The sequence below is a fragment of the Podarcis pityusensis genome (genome assembly GCF_964106645.2).
Source record: "Podarcis pityusensis genome assembly, chromosome: 4".
NCBI lineage: Eukaryota > Metazoa > Chordata > Lepidosauria > Squamata > Lacertidae > Podarcis > Podarcis pityusensis.
In genome coordinates, this window is record NC_138027.1 from 25,383,762 (window position 1) to 25,402,039 (window position 18,278).

The 18,278-nt window shown below is 43.6% G+C and overlaps 1 protein-coding gene across 10 annotated transcripts in view; it reads right to left on the reverse strand.

Annotated features, from left to right (window-relative positions):
• ATP8A2 (ATPase phospholipid transporting 8A2) overlaps positions 1-18,278 on the reverse strand; it is a 324,329-nt gene that overhangs the window by 227,069 nt on the left and 78,982 nt on the right. For all 10 annotated transcript variants that reach the window (XM_081004078.1, XM_081004077.1, XM_081004079.1 and 7 more), the window contains 11 exons: positions 17,306-17,433; positions 16,490-16,567; positions 14,937-15,025; positions 11,972-12,016; positions 10,667-10,742; positions 8,631-8,736; positions 7,376-7,458; positions 5,919-5,968; positions 3,370-3,439; positions 2,629-2,713; positions 706-845 (listed from right to left, as the gene is read on the reverse strand). In XM_081004078.1, coding sequence (XP_080860204.1) covers positions 706-845; positions 2,629-2,713; positions 3,370-3,439; positions 5,919-5,968; positions 7,376-7,458; positions 8,631-8,736; positions 10,667-10,742; positions 11,972-12,016; positions 14,937-15,025; positions 16,490-16,567; positions 17,306-17,433 — 950 coding nt within the window. The remainder of the gene's footprint in view (positions 1-705; positions 846-2,628; positions 2,714-3,369; positions 3,440-5,918; positions 5,969-7,375; positions 7,459-8,630; positions 8,737-10,666; positions 10,743-11,971; positions 12,017-14,936; positions 15,026-16,489; positions 16,568-17,305; positions 17,434-18,278) is intronic.

The following is an 18,278-nucleotide window of genomic DNA, read 5'->3' on the forward strand; positions in this document are numbered from 1 at the left end:
AATGCTGCAAACTTTCATTATAGGAGAGCAAAGAGGCTGAAATTGCCTGACCAGGAGTCCGTGCAATCATGATAAGCCACAGCTGGCTTAGCGTGACTTGTGAACCAGGCCAACATTACGTTGAAATCTTGCTGTATTTCTATAAAGTGATAACAATCCTTGTTCATATTTTGTTAAGGAAACACTCTGCTTTTGCAGGAAACACATAGATGATTTTGGGGGGGGGGTGGCGGGGAATATGAATATGAAATGCTTCCAGTCAAACAGAATGGATGCACTGCTTTGTAAAGTTTAGTCTACTTCATGGGTAGGCAAACTAAGGCCCGGGGGCCAGATCCGGCCCAATCGCCTCCTAAATCCGGCCCGCGGACGGTCCAGGAATCAGCATGTTTTTACATGAGTAAAATGTGTCCTTTTATTTAAAATGCATTTCTGGGTAATTTGGGGGGCCTGCCTGGTGTTTTTACATGAGTAGAATGTGTCCTTTTATTTAAAATACACCTCTGGGTGATTTGTGGGGCATAGGAATTCGTTCTCCTCCCCCCCAAAAAAAATATAATCTGGCCCCCCCACAAGGTCTGAGGGACAGTGGACCGGCCCCCTGCTGAACAAGTTTGGTGGCCCCTGGTCTACTTGCTATTGGCAAAATTTGCAAGTGGGAGAGGATTCAGCTGTAAGCAGCTCAAAACCATGTCTCCTAGTTACCTTCTCAATGATCTCATAGCACTCTTCCAGCTTCTGAGTTCTGTCCTTCAAGTTTGTGCTGGCTTCATTATAGATGGTCAGCCAATCCCGGTAAGCGTTTTCCGATATGTCTGCATATGCAATGCACAGAGTCCTCAAACCTAAAAAGGAAATGTAGGTATTGGTAGAGGGAGAAATTTGATTCAGCTCACATTTAAAGGCAAATCAACCTAATTCCCACTTTCCAAAACAATATGTGGGCCCAAGATAGCAATCCTTCCAAATTTTGCAGTGCACTCCTCCAGCCATGTAATACATACAAGAATGCAAAGAATCGGGTGCATAAAAGTGAAAATAACAATAAAATGCATTCTATTAGGGAATACCGCTTTACCAAAATGTATATATTAGGTTAAAAAGTTGTATACAAAATGTGTGTATTAGGAGAACTCTGCCCTACAATATCAATGTGATTTTTTTAGGAATGGCAACTTTAACACCTTCACGCAGCTTTCAATTTTAAAAATAAATTACTTACTATACTACAATATATTTTAAAATTAAATTGTGACGTCACAGAAACATGACATGAGGTAGTTGAATAGCTTCACATTAACTGCCCAACTGCAAATAACATAATGCTCTGTAGCTCCTTTTAATGGACACATGTAATTTGCACCGATGTTGACACAGGTTAACCATGCGCAGTAATCTGAAGAACAGGCCCCTTTGGAATATGAACAGCGTTATTTTTATGAGATTTCTGATTGAATTTAGCATACATAAAAATAAGGATTTCTCTTCTGGCACAAGTGAACCAGAAGAAGGAGAGAGCATGCCATATAAAACAGAAGGACAATATTATTGTGGGTGTGGGAGTTCCCAGGAAAAAAGAATTTTTGTGGTAGGAAGAGATTTTCAGGCATGGGAAGGAATACCTTTTGCAGCAACATGGTATCATAAAAGGAACATAGTCCACTGCCCAGGTTGCTCTACCTCAGTAATGTCCCATTAGCAATGAAATAAGAGACAGGTATATTTGATTTCATATAGCAAACTTGTAGGGGCAGCTACTGCATCTTAAGGGAACACAACAGAAGTGCGGGCAGTAGGATCCAAGTTCATTTTCCGTTTTCCTAAACATTTACAACAGAGGTACCACACGTCACCTCTCCTTCAAACTTCTTTGTTCTGTCCCCCACCCACCCACCCATGACTCATTTCAGAAACACTCTCCCAACTTGCTAAACAAAGGTATTAACGCCAGTTGAGAGCTAGGAGACTCAGTTAATGTTGCTTCTGTGGTACTGCTCCACTCCAATTGATCTTCTGTTTCACACCTCTTTAAACAAGATTGCAATCTTGATACACTCCATTTTCACCCAAGGAATGTTTTGCCTCTGGCTTGAGTTGTATGCCTGGGACTCTGTAGATTCCCCAATTCAGCATCTCCTTTGGCTGGAGACAGATTATAGTGGTGTTGTTCTTTTAAAGGTGGCTGAAAATGGTATGAGTGGCAGAACTGCCTTTAGTGCATGCACACACTTCCTTGGTCCCACAGTCTATGTCTGGTCACACCATTCTGCAATCAGCAAAAGCAGAGGAGATCCCTCTGGCTGTCTATATCATGGGACAGAATGTGTCTATCAGACCACATTCAGCAGGTGTGGGAACAATCTTCAACTTGTATTTCCTCTCTCAATTCTGCCCATGTTCGATACATATGGCATGTGAAACTATATATGGCACTATTTTGATGCTCAAATCTGAATCCTTAACAGAAGAACCAAGCCCAAACCCCTCTTCCTCATTAAAAAAAAACCCTTGTCCACCACATTCTTTCCTTTCATCGAACTAGCGGAAGACAGTTCTTGCTAAGGAATCTATCCATTTTGGTTTCTCCCAATTTCTCATTTTTCCAGCCTGCTAAAAACAAATGCCTACCTTCTGTGGCAAAATAGTCAAGATGACACAGTGTTTGCTCCAAATACAGGGAATTTTTGGAGAGTCTCTCGAAAATGACGTTATCCTACCAACAAGAAAGAACATAGATAATGCATGTGTCCATAAATGCATTTTATAATGCCTATTTAAGACCTTTATATCCTTTATAGCCTGCCTTTCCAGGGTGCTTGAGGTGGTTCAGGTAACAAGTAGGACACTTTATAATTAAAAGGAAGATAGCAGCATTGACCCGCAAAATAATAAGCTGTGGAAATACCTAGAAAACAAACAAACAAACTCTATAAATTGTTGGAAAGAAGAGATGATGTGATTGAATTGAGAGCCCTGCTTCCCTCAAAGAGATAAAGGACATTGTTCAAACCACTATTCCCCCAACCTGGTGCTTTCCAGATGTTTTGGACTACAACTCCCCTAAGGCCCTGCTACCGTTTGCTAGCTGAGGCTGATGGGAGTTGTAGTCCAAAACATCTAGACGGCACCAAGGTTGGGAAGGCTGGATTAAACAGCCAACCTTCGCTTGATCCTGTCCACACAATCCTGATCCAGAAAACAGATCAATTTACTGATGGATAATGTAACAAAGGGGGAATTTAAGTCTTGAAGGGCATACAACCTCTGATGACAATGGCAGTGTTGCTTATTATTATTAGCATTATTTATGAAACACAAAGTGTCAGAGCTACAACGGAAAGCATAGTGACAATTTCCTTTGACACTTACGGCTCCTTTGCAGTACAAACGCAGACGTCCTTCCGGAGTCCTAACAATTACAGACATTCGTTTTCTGTCACTGGGAAGAAAAAGAAGAAGCATTCGTTGCAGTTCATGTGTTATCAACATCTAGCAAAGTGCTTGCCAAATGGTCTTCAGGCACAGCCCCATGGGCAGCTCAGTTGGTTAGTGTGGTGCTGATAATGCCAAGATTGCAGGTTCGAGACAGCTGCCTATTTTGAAGTCAGGTTATCCCCACCCAGATACGGCTGCTGCTGGGCCACCAGCCAAAGCTGGCTGAAGGCACTCCATGTCACAGAGGCCCCTTGTGCATCCAGGGACAAGGATAGCCAGAGAAAACCCCCAAGCTGAACGCCTGATTCTTAGGGGGAAGTGAAACCCCATGAAGAACTGGCTGAAGGAAACAATATGAGAAATCTTGGGCATGTCACAATCTCCAGGAAGCGCTGAAATGTAAGAGACACCTGGCCCTTTATGAATGAAAAGAATTTTGGCTAGCCAAACTTGTAAGTAGGGAAGTGAGAGGTGGTTTCAAGTGAGGGTTGAGTGTAAGAGCCCAGTGGTTGGAGGAAACACCTACAATACCAATCTTTTTGACCCAAGGAGGAAGAGCAAATGGTTTAGGGTTGTCTAAAGATATACAGTGGTACCTCGGGTTAAGTACTTAATTCGTTCCGGAGGTCCGTTCTTAACCTGAAACTGTTCTTAACCTGAAGCACCACTTTAGCTAATGGGGCCTCCTGCTGCCGCCGCACCGCTGGAGCACGATTTCTGTTCTCATCCTGAAGCAAAGTTCTTTACCTGAAGCGCTATTTCTGGGTTAGCGGAGTCTGTAACCTGAAGCGTATGTAACCCGAGGTACCACTTTACAAATATGAGTAATGGGGGAAATTTAGAGGCTCAGGTCCGGAAATGTATCATAATCAAGCCCAATAAACCATTTCCTATAGAACATGGTTTATGAACAACCAAATTACTTTAGAATTAATATGAAAATGTATTTATTAATACAGTGGTTCCTCGTTTTATGCATGGGATCCATTCCGGAGGCCCATCCATAACATGAAAAGCCAGAAGTGGCGCATCTGTGCAGCAGGATTTGGTGCTTCTGCGCATGCGCGAGCAGCGAAACGCGGGAGTAACCCATTTTATTATTCTACCATACATTTAATGCCCACCCATTACACATTTAAAAGTGTGTGAATTCCTCCAAAGAATCCTGGGAATTGTCATTTGCTAAGGGTACTGGGAATTTCAGGTATACGAGGGTGAAAACTACAGTTTCCAAGATACTTTGGGAGAAGTCATGTGCTTTAAACATGGGTTGAATACATACTGCGGATCTGTCATTAGTCTAATGGTTTGGAGAAGTCAAATGTGGGCCAAATCCTTTGAGAAATACAGATCAGCAATCATGGAGACTGAAACAGCCCTTCCTAATCTCATTTTCTATATAAATGAACGGCATGTCATTATTTTGAAATTAATGAACTTCTTTCTTCTCTCTTTCTGAATTAGATTAAAAGCAGAGGACTCTACCAAGAATACATTTTGCCATTGATGTCTTCTTACAGGGGACTGCTTGTTTGGGGGGGGGGGGAACGACTGAAAGCTCCATCAAACTTTAAAAATTTTTTTTAAAATTATTATTTTTTCCCCTTAGGACAAAAACAGTAAACATACAGGAGAGTTGGAAAAGGGGGAAATTCCACCTACTTTATGATCAAGCTTCCTAGGATTGAATTCAATTATTTTCACTGGGAGACAAATGGTGTACCAGGAAGGTACTACAGTATAACCAATAATTTAAATTATATAGGGCTGTTTTTAAAAAAAAAAAATAGATGAAGATAATCAAACAAAGTGCATAGGAACTGACACTGGGGACACCCATGTATGCAATGAAATTGCAATGAAATTGATTATTATCAAGCCAAGTATAGAGAAGTATAATTCAACCAATTGCACAAAACGAAATCATACGTTTATAATTACATGTACTCATTTTTAGGACCAAGTCTTTTTTTTTAATGAACTAAATATTTCAGTGGGGGCCTAAAACATTTCCCAAAAGATTGCACAAATTCTTTTTAATTTTGCATGGTTTTGCTTTGCTTCCTATACTTCTCAGGAGCTACTTTGGCACAATCCATTTAGAGAGGATTGTTGAGCATGTTATCCAGCCAGTTAGGGATCACATAGCAGCATTACGACATCATGATGTAGTGTAATTCTCTGGTGTATTCTGTCCCAGGAACTTGGCTAGCCTTCTCACAGCTGCTAAACTGCCATTTGAAGCAGCAGCAGTAATATCTCTCTCTCTGTCTGTCTGTCTGTCTCTGTCTCTCTCTCACTCTCTCTCTCTCTCTCACACACACACCCCTCACACAATGTATTAGACTGTAAACTGTTCCAAACTGCTGGAGGGAATGATGTTGGGGAAGGTTGTTTTAAGGGTTTTTCTTTAAAAATTGAGTTTTCTCCACTCCATTTATCACATTTTCTTAGGTACTGAAATAGTTACAAAATCTAATTACCTTGAAAATTCCAAGACATTGAGGATCTCATACGTCTCTTCTTTTCCTAGCTGCAAACACATGAAACAAAAATTGAACCACGTTAAGCAACGCGAACATGCAAAGAAGCCTTGCTTCTTTCGAATGCCCACGTTAAAACATGTGACGATAGCTCCCTCTGCTGGGCAAAATGGTGTGCTTATGTGTGCCTCCAAGAGCATGGTGCACAGAATATTATTTCATTCAGCATCAATTCTCCAATTGTGGAGCATCTGTGGAGAACACGCCTTCATAAGGTTTCACAGTAAAGTGTTAAATCTTCCACAGTGATGGGATGTCCTGCTTAATAAGACACCTCCAGTGACTTTTAACCTCTGATGCACAATTTATGTTATGGCATTCTAAGTCACAACAGAGCTCAAGCTTTTGTACACAGTGCTCAAGAAAGCACCTACCATGAACATGGGTACTCTGGCTTATACCAAGCAAGTTTACTGATCCACCCTAATCCATACTCTCTATGCCAGCATTCTTCAACCTTGGGTTTCCCAGATGTGGGTGGACTACAACTCCCATCAGCCTTGACCACTGGGCTAAGATAGATGTGGATGATGGGTGTTGTAGTCCACCCACATCTGGTGTCAGCCCAGGAATGTCCAGGAATCCACTCTTCATTGTCAAAACAACACTGACAAGTTAGGGAAAGCCGTGTCTCTCAGCTGCCCCTAGTTGTGCACCCAATGAGGCAGTTGCAGCAACAGAGAGGCCCTGCTCCAGACCTCAGCATATATATCTCCCCCACCCAAGCTGCATGTAAGCAGGCAAAGGCAGTGCCTGCTTGTCACCTGCTTCTGCTCCTCCCACTTCCATCCTCTTCTGGTCCTGGGAGACAGTAGAGGAGAAGGAAGAGGAGGGAGGAGGAGGAGGGGAAGCCCTTGACTCTGCACCATCCTGACCTGTCTCTCCTTCCTCCTGCACCTGTTGTTCACTCTCCACTCCCGCACCTTCTCCTGCCTCTGAGTCTCATCTCCTTGCTGTCACAGGTTTCCCTAGATCACCAATCCCTTCTTCCAATCCCCTTTCGCCCAGTGCCTACTCCTCAGTATCCAGCCAGTCCCTTGACATCTGGGGACCCAAGACTGAAGAATACTGGTCTACACTGCCTGGCAAGATTACAGATTGCAGACCAAGATTACAGATAGGAGCCTTTTCCGAACCCTACCTGGGGACTGAAAGTAGCACCTTTTGCATGGAAAGCATGTGCTCTTCCTACTGAGCTACAGCCCTTCCCCAAAGGTCTGGCTCCCAAGGCACCACTGGGAATCAAACACAGTTTAATAAGCAGGTGCTTTGGCCAGCTAACCAATGGCCTTCCTATAGATCCCCTGACCGGCACTGTTTAATTTATTTATGCTATTTATGGGCCACCATAGAGTTCTCGGAGTTGCTTAGCGCTATCCTTTTATACATGCTCTTACCGCGTCGATGATAACAGAATCCGGAGTCCGTCCGGTGAAGACGTAGCCAAGCTTTTTTGCTCCTTTGACTAAGGCTCCTTCATCTGTCAATAGAAACAACCTGCCTTTATGGGAAATTCATTACAAATATAGCAAATGGCTTTATTAACATAAAAGTAAATGGAATATCATTGAGGCTAATAGTGCTGAAGAGCATTTATGAAATTATATACCATAGGGTCCTGCTGGAAGACTTACATCTCTCTTGCCTATTCTCAGCATTTGTCTACTTTATTTAAAAAAAAAAACATACCCCAATTTTTGTATGTAACCCCCCCCCCCCCAGAAAAAACAACCCTGAAGTGGCTTACCAAAATAGTAATAGTAATAATAAAAATAGAGAGGGGAAGAGGTTGCATTCGGACGTAACACTAAGCCGTGCCATGGCTAGCTGACAGGTGTTGTGGTTACGGATGTAGGACTAGGACCTGAGGTAAAAGGTAAAGGTAAAGGGACCCCTGACCATTAGGTCCAGTCGTGACCGACTCTGGGGTTGCGGCGCTCATCTCGCTTTATTGGCAGAGGGAGCCGGCGTACAGCTTCCGGGTCATGTGGCCAGCATGACTAAGCCGCTTCTGGCGAACCAGAGCAGTGCACGGAAACGCCGTTTACCTTCCCGCTGGAGCAGTACCTATTTATCTACTTGCACTTTGACATGCTTTCGAACTGCTAGGTTGGCAGGAGCAGGGACGGAGCAACAGGAGCTCACCCCGTCGCGGGGATTTGAACCGCCGACCTTCTGATCGGCAAGTCCTAGGCTCTGTGGTTTAACCCACAGCGCCACCCGCGTCCTGAGGTGCCAGGGTTCAAATTCCCACTCAGCCATGAAGCCCACTGGGTAACCCTGAGCCAGCCACTCACTCTCAGCCTAAGCTACCTCACAGGGTTGTGGTGAGGATAAAATGGGTGAGAGGGAAGCGTGAGCTCCTTGGGGGGAAAGGTGGGATGTAAATGTAATAAATAAATAAGAGGCGTTATGAAAGTTCAAGGACAAAGCATGGCCTAGGGAGAGTTGCAAGGCCCATATTTAGGCCTCAGGCCTGAGGTTCCTTACCTCTATCCTAGACAATATTAAAAAAAAAACCTCAAGATGTATACAGCCTCTGACAAACATGGGCTTGCCATCTTGGGCCCTCATTGAGGAAACCACCTCATTCCCTTGCTCTGCTGTTCTCCTTGCTTTCCATCCCCTTAAGAAAGGGAGCCAGTGACCAACCTGGAGAAGAGGCCTGGTAGATGATTGTGTTTCCGTCTCTTTCTGGGACAACGGTGTGACACACAGCCAGGAGAGTGAGGAATTCCCGGATGTGAGTAGCTGTGGGCTGAAAGGGAAGGTCCACACAAGAGTCATGCCACAAGGAATCCTGAGGGAGTTTCTAAGTCTCTTGCTGTATTTATTAGAAGAGGAAAACAAGCACTTGGGTGGTCAATGGCGCTCTCCTCGGTTACTTTGTGTTTTCTGCCCATTATCTCCTTCGATGGTTAATAGCTGCGATAACTGTTTCACCACCTACAGGATCAGAGGCCCAATCCCTCAGGATACCAACTGCTTGGCCACAAAAGCAGAAGAGGGCCTTTCCAGAGGCCTCTGGTTGTCCGCTGTGGGAAACAGGACACTGGGCCCTTGGTCTGATCCTTGCATTAGTCCGTCAAATATGGAATAATTACACTAGTTAGATCAGTGTTTCTCAAACTTGGATCCCCGGCCATTGTTGGACTACAACTCCCATCAACCCTAGCTAGGAGGACCAGTGGTCAAGGATGATGGGAGTTGTAGTCCAACAACAGCCGGGGACCCGAGTTTGAGAAACACCGAGTTAGATTATTAGACAGACCGTCAGTCTGATCCAGCAGAGCTCTCCCTGTGTTAACCTCATCAAATACAAGACAATTAAACCAGATATTAGCTAGGCCTTTGGTCTGATCCAAGAGGGTTCTTCTTATGTTAGCCCCATCAAATACAAATCAGATTATTGGAGCTCAACCACAAAAGGCAGGCTTTCCCAACCCGGACCCCTCCAGATGCTTTGAACCAACTCCCATCAGCCCCAGCCAGGTAGTCCAACACATCTGGAGAGCACCAGCTGGGGAAGGCTGCACTAAGGTAGAAAGAACAGTCTTCCCAGATCAGGCCAATAGTCCCCTCTTGTTTCTGGGTGAGTTGTTGCAGGCCTTTATCGCTCACACAGCAAATACATCACCTACATGCCTGCAACTCAAGCTTTGTCAGCAGACAGCAAGCTATCTTAACTTCCCCAGTGCAGCCGGCCTTAAGAGGGGCATCCTATGATTTCCTTGTATTGAAATCAATTATTCAGTCCGCTTTTGTGCTTCCATGTTCACAGCTTACAATAGGTTCCACCCACCCAGTTCTAAAGCAACAATGAGGGCCTTCTTATCACGTCAGCCCTTCCACAGAGCCCTTGTCTCTCCTTTGACATGTAGTGTCAGCAGCGGTGCTGGATTTATTCCTCCGCCTGCTGCCAAACCAAAATGTCAAACCGATTACTACAGCAAATGCCCTGCTGTGTATGGGTGGTGAGTGGATAACAATATTTCCCACTTTCCAATTCGAGCTGGGAAAGGGGGACTTTTGTGTGCATCTATCAGACATTTTTTTAAAAAAACAACAAACTGAATTGCAAAGATAATATTGAAATACTGCAATATTTATTTGCTGGTCAGTATCAAGTCTAAATATATTCTCAGGGCTCAGAAAGGAAGTGTAAACGTGAGCCTTAACCCCAAACTATCATGCAGGTTTTTTTTGAAAATGAATGAATGTCTGAGTGTGTTTTCCTATTTGTTTATAAAAATATTTATATATTGCTATTCATAAAAAATATCAAAGTGGTTTACAACAATTATACAGAAAACCATACAATAAAAACATGACATTTTAAAATTGGAAATCAGCTAGCTATTTTGGAAAGATGTATTCTTAATTGCTTACATAAACCCGATGAAATGGAAGAGTTTTCAACAGGTGTGTAAAACTTGCAATGGCAGGTGCCTGCTGCTGACGCCCCTTTCTGAATCACAACCAATTCTTGAGAGCCTTTTGAATCAGGGATGGGTGACTCTGTCAATTTTGGTTTCTTACAGCTGCAGCTAAGACACCCACGGCCACCCTGCATTCCCAAGTGGTACCTACAGAGCAGCAGAGCTTCTTAAGTGACTCTTCCACCCAAAGACAAAGGACAAGAGCATGACAGAACTATCAGTGGAACAATACTATAGAACTGGGCTTACGTGATCACTCTCAATATTTTGCAGCAGCCTCGGGTCATCAAATTCGCAAGATTCGCTGGTGGAAGGAGGAAGCTGACTAGAAGTCGAATAAAAGGAATGAATCATTACCTCTTCAAAACATATGCTTCCATTAATAACACACAGGATTTACAACATCATCAATTACCGAACTTGGGTATCAATGGAACTATTCTTATCTCCCTTCCACTGGGACAGCGACTCCTTAGGAGGCAAGAGGACATATTCTCCCCAAACATGCAGGCTATATATTCTCTGCAGCATTGTATTTCCTTTATCCAGAAGCATCTCACTGGGTGGGACAGAGCCAGCGCATTAGCTTCCTGGAAGGTGGTTTGCTGTTCCTTACCAGGAAGGAAAGGGGCAGGGAGGTTGATGCAATGCTGGATTGGTTCCACTGGTGCTTTTGCCTGGATCTAACTTCCCCACCGCCTCACCCTTCACCCTCTCCCTCCCGGAAAGCAACACTAACCCACCTGGAGATCCACTTTCAGCTCTATCTCCTCTGCAAATAGAATGCAGTTCACCCATTTCCCCACTTGCCCTTCTTATTACTGCCTCCCCTCCAAAAGCATTCTCACCTTTGCCTTTGAATTGGATTACTGAATCACACTCGGGGTGTGTGTGTGTGTGTGTGTGTGTGTGTGTGGCTTCCCTTGGACTTAACCCAGAAGCTGCAGCTAGGCTGTTTACATCATATAACATCCAAGGGAGCTGCAATGGTTGCCAATATGCTATCAGAAACAGTTCAAGGTTTTGCTTTTAGCATTTAAGGCACTAAATAGTCTGGAGCCAGGCTGCTTGAGGGGATAGCCTGCCCGTTACATATCCCTGTCCAGAAACTGTTTCCCTGATGGGGGACCTCATGCCCTAGAGACCAGGCTTTTAGTGTTGCAGCTCCAGCATTCTGGAATTCAATCACCAGATGAAATTAAATTAGCATCCAGTGTTTTGACATTTAGGCAGCTATTGAAGCTTTCCCTGAATCATTTTATAGAACGTTAATCTTACAATTGTAGAAAAGGTTATATTGCTTTTTATAATAATAAAAAAGTTTATGGAGTTTCTCATCTGTTACTTTTTTATTTTATTGCACAGTGCTTCAGTAACTTTTGGTTGTGAAGCAGTTTATAAATCAGCAATTAATTAATTACTTAATTAACCTCCATTAGCCACCCAGTGGCAAATCTCTGCAAAACGTGCTCAATGTTTGCCCACTTGAACCATTCCACAAAGCTAAAAGAGACACATGCCCCTCAAACTAATGTCAGTCAATATCTGCTTTACCTGAAGTCTTCTGATGAACATTCTCTTGCTAATTCCGGAAAGTGACTAAAAAGAAAGAAAGGAATATGCAAAATTGGTGGGAAAGTCTGATCTGATCATAAGAAAAAGATGGATCATAACACTGGTCAACAACAAATTTGTTGTCTGTGGTTTTTCAGTTGATTTAGGATGAATCTGATGTGCTGAATCCAAAAACCACATTGGCTTTGCTCAATCAGGTCAAGTGTTTGAGCTATGGCCACATGTCAGTTTTTTACATTTTTGTTCACATGTACACTTGTGTGGAGCATTTTAGAAGAAGTTGGTGGGGGTAAAATGCCATGTCGAATAATTGTTTTGATTGGAAATGATTATTTTAATGACAAGAAGTATTCAGGTCCAATAGTTCTGGGGTGATTATGTCGAAAAGGGATCAGTTTGAAGTCATAAAACCTTGAAATCTTCCATAAATTGGTGTGGCAAAGCATAGTTATTTTGGTATTAAACTTGGCGACCAGGATAAAGCTTGGGCGCCACACATTGTGTGCAAGGCATGCACCGAGACTCTACGTGGGTGGACCAATGGCAAGAGGAGTCTGAACTTTGGAATTCCCATGGTTTGGAGGGAGCCAACAAACCATGTCACTGACTGCTACTTCTGCGCTGTTGATGTGACTGGGATCAACAGAAAGAACCGGAGCAGCCTCAAGTATCCTGATCTTCAATCAGCACGTCGTCCTGTAGCTCATTGTGATGAAATTCCAGTGCCTATCTTCGGAGAACTTCCTGACATTAGTGACAAAGATGCCTCCAGTGTTGAAGGGCATGAAGAAGAAGAAGTGGTTCTTAAAGATGATGCTCCACATCTATTTTCCGAAAAGGAGTTGAATGATCTAGTTCGCGACCTCAGCTTGTCAAAGAACTCTGCCGAACTGTTGGCATCCAGATTGAAGGAAAAAAACCTCCTCTCTGACAATGCTCGCATCAGCTTCTTCCGCAACAGGCATCAAGAGTACCTCCGTTTTTTCTCGGAAGAGAAGGACTTGGTGTACTGTGCAGATATTACGCAGCTTCTGCTCAAGCTTGGAGTGCCACAGTACGAACCCAAAGATTGGAGACTGTTCATTGACAGCAGCAAGTGATCACTGAAATGTGTTCTGCTACATTACAGTAACCAGTTTGCCTCTATACCCCTGGCTCACTCGACTACACTGAAGGAGAACTATGAAGCAGTGAAGTATGTGCTGGAGAAAATTGGTTATGATCAGCATAAGTGGTTTATTTGTGTTGACCTGAAGATGGTGAACTTTTTGTTGGGACAACAGTCTGGCTTCACCAAGTACCCATGTTTTCTGTGCATGTGGGATAGTAGGGACCGTGCTCAGCATTACACGAAGGACTGGCCTGTGCGGGAGGAATTGGTGCCTTGCAAAGAAAGGAACGTCATCAACGACCCTCTGGTGGACAGAGACAGACTACTCTTCCCACCGCTGCACATCAAGCTCGGCTTAATCAAGCAGTTCACCAAGGCTCTGGACAAGGATGCTGACTGCTTCACTTACTTGTGCCAGGCTTTCCCAGGATTGACCATGGAGAAGTTGAAAGTTGGCATCTTTGACGGTCCTCAGATCCATCAGCTCATCAGAGATCCAGAGTTAGGAAACTCAATGAATGAAGTGAACTGGAAGCGTGGAAGGCATTTGTTCTGGTAGTGAAGAAATTTCTGGGCAACAATAAGGCCAGAAACTACACAGAACTTGTCAACAACATGCTGACTGCTTTCAGAAACCTGGGCTGCAACATGAGCGTCAAGATGCACTACCTATTTTCACATCTGGAACGGTTTCCTGAGAACCTGGGTTCAATGAGTGACGAGCAGGGGGAGAGATTCCATCGGGACATGAAAGAGATGGAGACCAGGTATCAGGGTCGCTGGGACGCAGTCATGATGGCTGACTACTGTTGGACTCTGAAGAGAGACTTCCCTGCCGCTGAGCATTCCTGGAGTTCCAAGAAACAGAAGTTCAAGCCCTGAAGTTTGAAAAATGGTGAAGCAACATGCAATTTACGTGTACTTACCTTTATCAATGCCCACCATTCAGTTTACAGTAATCAATGTTTCTATCAGGAAATCAATATATGTTGTTGGAAAAACATTTTTTTCTCTTAAAAACATATTTAGGATGATATGTGTTGACAAAAATCAGCTGATAATGCCACAAAAATGTAATTGATTTTGTCACAAGATCTGATTTTTTCAAATCAACATAGCACAAAAACCTGACCTGATGGAGAGAAACGGATGCCATTTCCTGATTCAGCAGTGCAAAAATACCCTAAATCAATTGTAGAAATCTAGACAACATTCAAGAAGTAAAAAATTGTTGCCCAGTGTAATGCATACCTGGATCAGGGCAACTGGACCTAGGTCTGAAAATCTCAAGCTAAAACACATCCATCCAAGGAACCAAAAGGTAAAGGACCCCTCGATGGTTAAGTCCTGTCAAAGGTGAGCTCATCTCGCTTTTCAGGCCAAGGGAGCTAACGTTTGTCCACAGACGGCTTTCTGGGTCATGTGGCTAGCATGACCAAAACGCTTCTGGAGCAACAGGACACCGTGACAGAAACCAGAGCGCACGGAAACATTGTTTACCTTCCTGCTGCAGCGGTACCTATTTCTCTACTTGCACTGGTATGCTTTCGAACTGCTAGGTTGGCAGGAGCTGAGACAGAGCAACGGGAGCTCACCTCATCGTGAGGATTCGAACTGCTGACCTTATAGTCTGCAAGCCCAAGAGGCTCGGTGGTTTAGACCACAGTGCCACCCGCGTCTCCTACTCCCCCCCCCCTTTTTAGTGGCTCACTCTTGTTCTCTTCTCTCCGCCTATTAAGTGTAACAGTTTTCCATACAGAACTAAGAATTTGCCACTTCAACAAAACTGATTCATTAAGCTATTGCAATGTATCTATATAAAATGGTACATACCCATATGTTACTCCCGCAATGCTGCATTTCTTAAAGTTCATAATATTGCATGTTAAGGTGCCCGTTTTATCAGAAAACAGGTATTTTACCTAGAAGTCAAATGGCAGGCATTGAAGTTAGGATATCTGTACAATGAAAAGGGAAGTGCAAATTATACAAGAAGATGGGCCATCAGAACAGACATGCTCCACCTTTCTTCACACGGTCAAACAGAAATAAAGTAAGGTTACCAGATTTTTTTCAATGAATCCGGGGACACTTTAAATACATACATACATACATACATACATACATACTACACATTCAGGACATTGATGCTGCAGTGATGGCGGTGGCAGAGGGAAGGGAGGTTTCTCACTGCCTTTCGGAGCAGCCCCATCCCAACTCCTACTTGCGTGTAAGCTGGAGGGGCGGGGATCCCTCAGCTGGGAAGGGAGGCTTCCCGTTGCCTATCTGAGAGATCCCTGCCCCTCTTGCTTGCATGCAAGCTCTGCTACAGTGTGAAGTCTCCCTTCACGGCTGAGAGATCCCCACGCTGCTCCTGCTTGCACACAAGTAGGAGTAGGGAGGCTGCTCCAACAGGCAGCATGAAGCCTCCCTTCACAGCTTAGTTGCTGGGGTCAGGGAAGGTGGAGGCAGCCCGGAAACTGCATCTTAGAGCCCCTGCACCACCATCATATGGGGACTTCCGAGCAGCTCCTGAAGCCAGCCAGAGCCAACTGCTCTGGGCTGCTGAGACTGCCACTGCTGCATTTCCCGGGGACATTAGATGAAATCCAGAGACATTCTGGGGATGGAATTTGTCTGGGGACTTATTTGCAAATCCAGGGACTGTCCCCGGAAAACAGGGACGTCTGGTAACCCTAAAATAAGGGCATCTGATCCCAATGGCTATATTCTACATCATTTGGAAGAATGGCAGTATAAAAAAGGAATAATAAGGCAAATGTATTACTTCTGTCACCTGAACTTAAAAGAATCACCACTGCAGAAAATAATAAGTTATAGAGTTGTTCAAAAGGGCACAGAAAGGGTCGTTTGTGCCATTAAGGATTTAGGAGAAGAAGAAGAAGAGTTTGGATTTGATATCCCGCCTTTCACTCCCCTTCAGGAGTCTCAAAGCAGCTAACATTCTCCTTTCCCTTCCTCCCCCACAACAAACACTCTGTGAGGTGAGTGGGGCTGAGAGACTTCAGAGAAGTGTGACTGGCCCAAGGTCACCCAGCAGCTGCATGTGGAGGAGCGGAGACGCAAACCCGGTTCACCAGATTACGAGACTACCGCTCTTAACCACTACACCACACTGGCTTTACTAGGTGCTACAATGGATACGGCACAAACACAGTCCCCAGCAAGACAGTGTTCACTGTAATTCACAATGCTTTTTAGAAGGCTTGCCTACAATCGCTGAGGAAGGGATCTAGCAGTTTATCATTGTGAATTCTCAAGCGTTATTCATAGATTGCAAGCATGGAACGAAAAGTACTGCACAAGTCTAATAGTTGGTTTTTCACGTCGTTCTCTGCCTTCATACCACATTCTATCGTTCTTACCTGGCCGAGTTCCTCATTAAGGTTTGAAGTCCTGGCCATTGCAGGTGTATCTGTTTCATGATAATACATATCTATGTCCTGAAAGCAAGGAGAAGTGAGGATGCTTAAAGTGCAAGCCTATAGATGCCTACACAGAAGTAAGTTCCAGTGAGTTCAAAGGGGCCTACTTCCAACTGAGTGGGTAGAGGATTGCAGCCTCAATCAACATGTGAATCTAAAGTGTTCTTCATGAAGTATATTCTATTTTTATCTGCTTCACCAATGTTTTATGCTGAGGTTTCACTGCTGTTCTGCTCTATTTTACTAACAGTCTCATACCCACCATTACTCAGGAATGCTAAGAATCCAAAAATCCAGTGCAGTTTTGAAATCTGTGGTTAAAAGCTGTGCAGTTTTTAAAGGTTCAGTCTACCTTCTTGATTTGAAATAGAATCTAATTGAATCCAAAAATACATACAAAATCTGTTCATTGGTCTAAGGAACCACCATGCAAAATATGGGTTACATACAAAATACAGTCAAGGAAGATGTCAACAATGGGTGATTTCTGCATATTAAAATCTCCTCTGATAAATTGTGAACATCAGGAGAGACAGAGGGGTCCCTGAGTTTAATAAATTTGTTTTTATTTTGCATATGGAAAGTTTTTCTGGCAATTGAAAAAGCGATGTTTTCTTTTGCATAGTGAAAGTTTTGAAAGTCTTCCATGCAGCCCGCTGCCAACCAGGTTCTAGCTGTGGCTAGAAAAGAGATGAAGATTCATGCACAGCTTTGCTTAAATAAATGTCACTCTTATTTTACATTCCAAGTACTTACCCAGTTTATAAAAAGAGCCTGAGTAAACTTCACGACTTCCAGAGTCACCAACAGACTGATGGGAATGAGGTTGTTGTACAAGATTATGAAGGTGAGCAGGTTGTATCCAAAATTGCCTGGGATTGTTTCTGCAAGCCAACATGGAGAGCAGAGAGAGAGAGAGAGAGTCACTAGGGAGGAAGGCATTGGTACATGTGTGGGGTTGTGTTTTTGTTTTTTTAAAAAAACACCTTTATTGTGCAATAAAGAACAATAACAAAACAAACTGCTCCCGATTTCTCATGTGCCATTGTTGCAGTATTTGGCTGGAAAGAAGTGATAAGCATTAAAATCAACGACAAAGCCCCTCCAAAACCCAATGTGAGTTGCTGGAGGTTGTGAACTCTCAAGAGATGTTATTTGCGAAAGTTAGGAATAGAAACCACACCGCGTCAAATTGATTAGATGTAGTTTGGCCCCTCACTTTCTACATATCATGCGGTAATCTTTCCATGAGAATGAGACACGACACTTCCAGCCTCCAATTATTGCTGACCAATCTTAGCCTCAGGGAGGGAAGTGTCTCTGAAACAAATGCACCACTGGTAACTTACTCCAACAAAATTAAGTCATAGTAAGTTCCTCAAAAAGTGAGGTGTGCATTTTTCAATAAATGAAAATAAATAATCAAGTTTTGCTTTAAGGCAGGGGTAAAACTTTTGGGGCCTGTGGAAGCATTTCCAAACTGGAGAAACAGCCTTGGGTTCCAGACACAAACACTGCAGTCAAGTACACACCACAACCTATTCCATTGGCTACGAGACAGTGTTTCTTTATTTCAGTGGAGAGTGGGAAATCTGTGGGTGCCACAGAAACCTTCTGCGGGTGCATTGTGAAACCCTTGCTTTAAGACAATCTGTGGTACCCCAGTAGTAGTGTTGATACAGAATCCCGTCACAGCAAAGTGTGACTCAGACTAGGCTTTTGCCTCAAA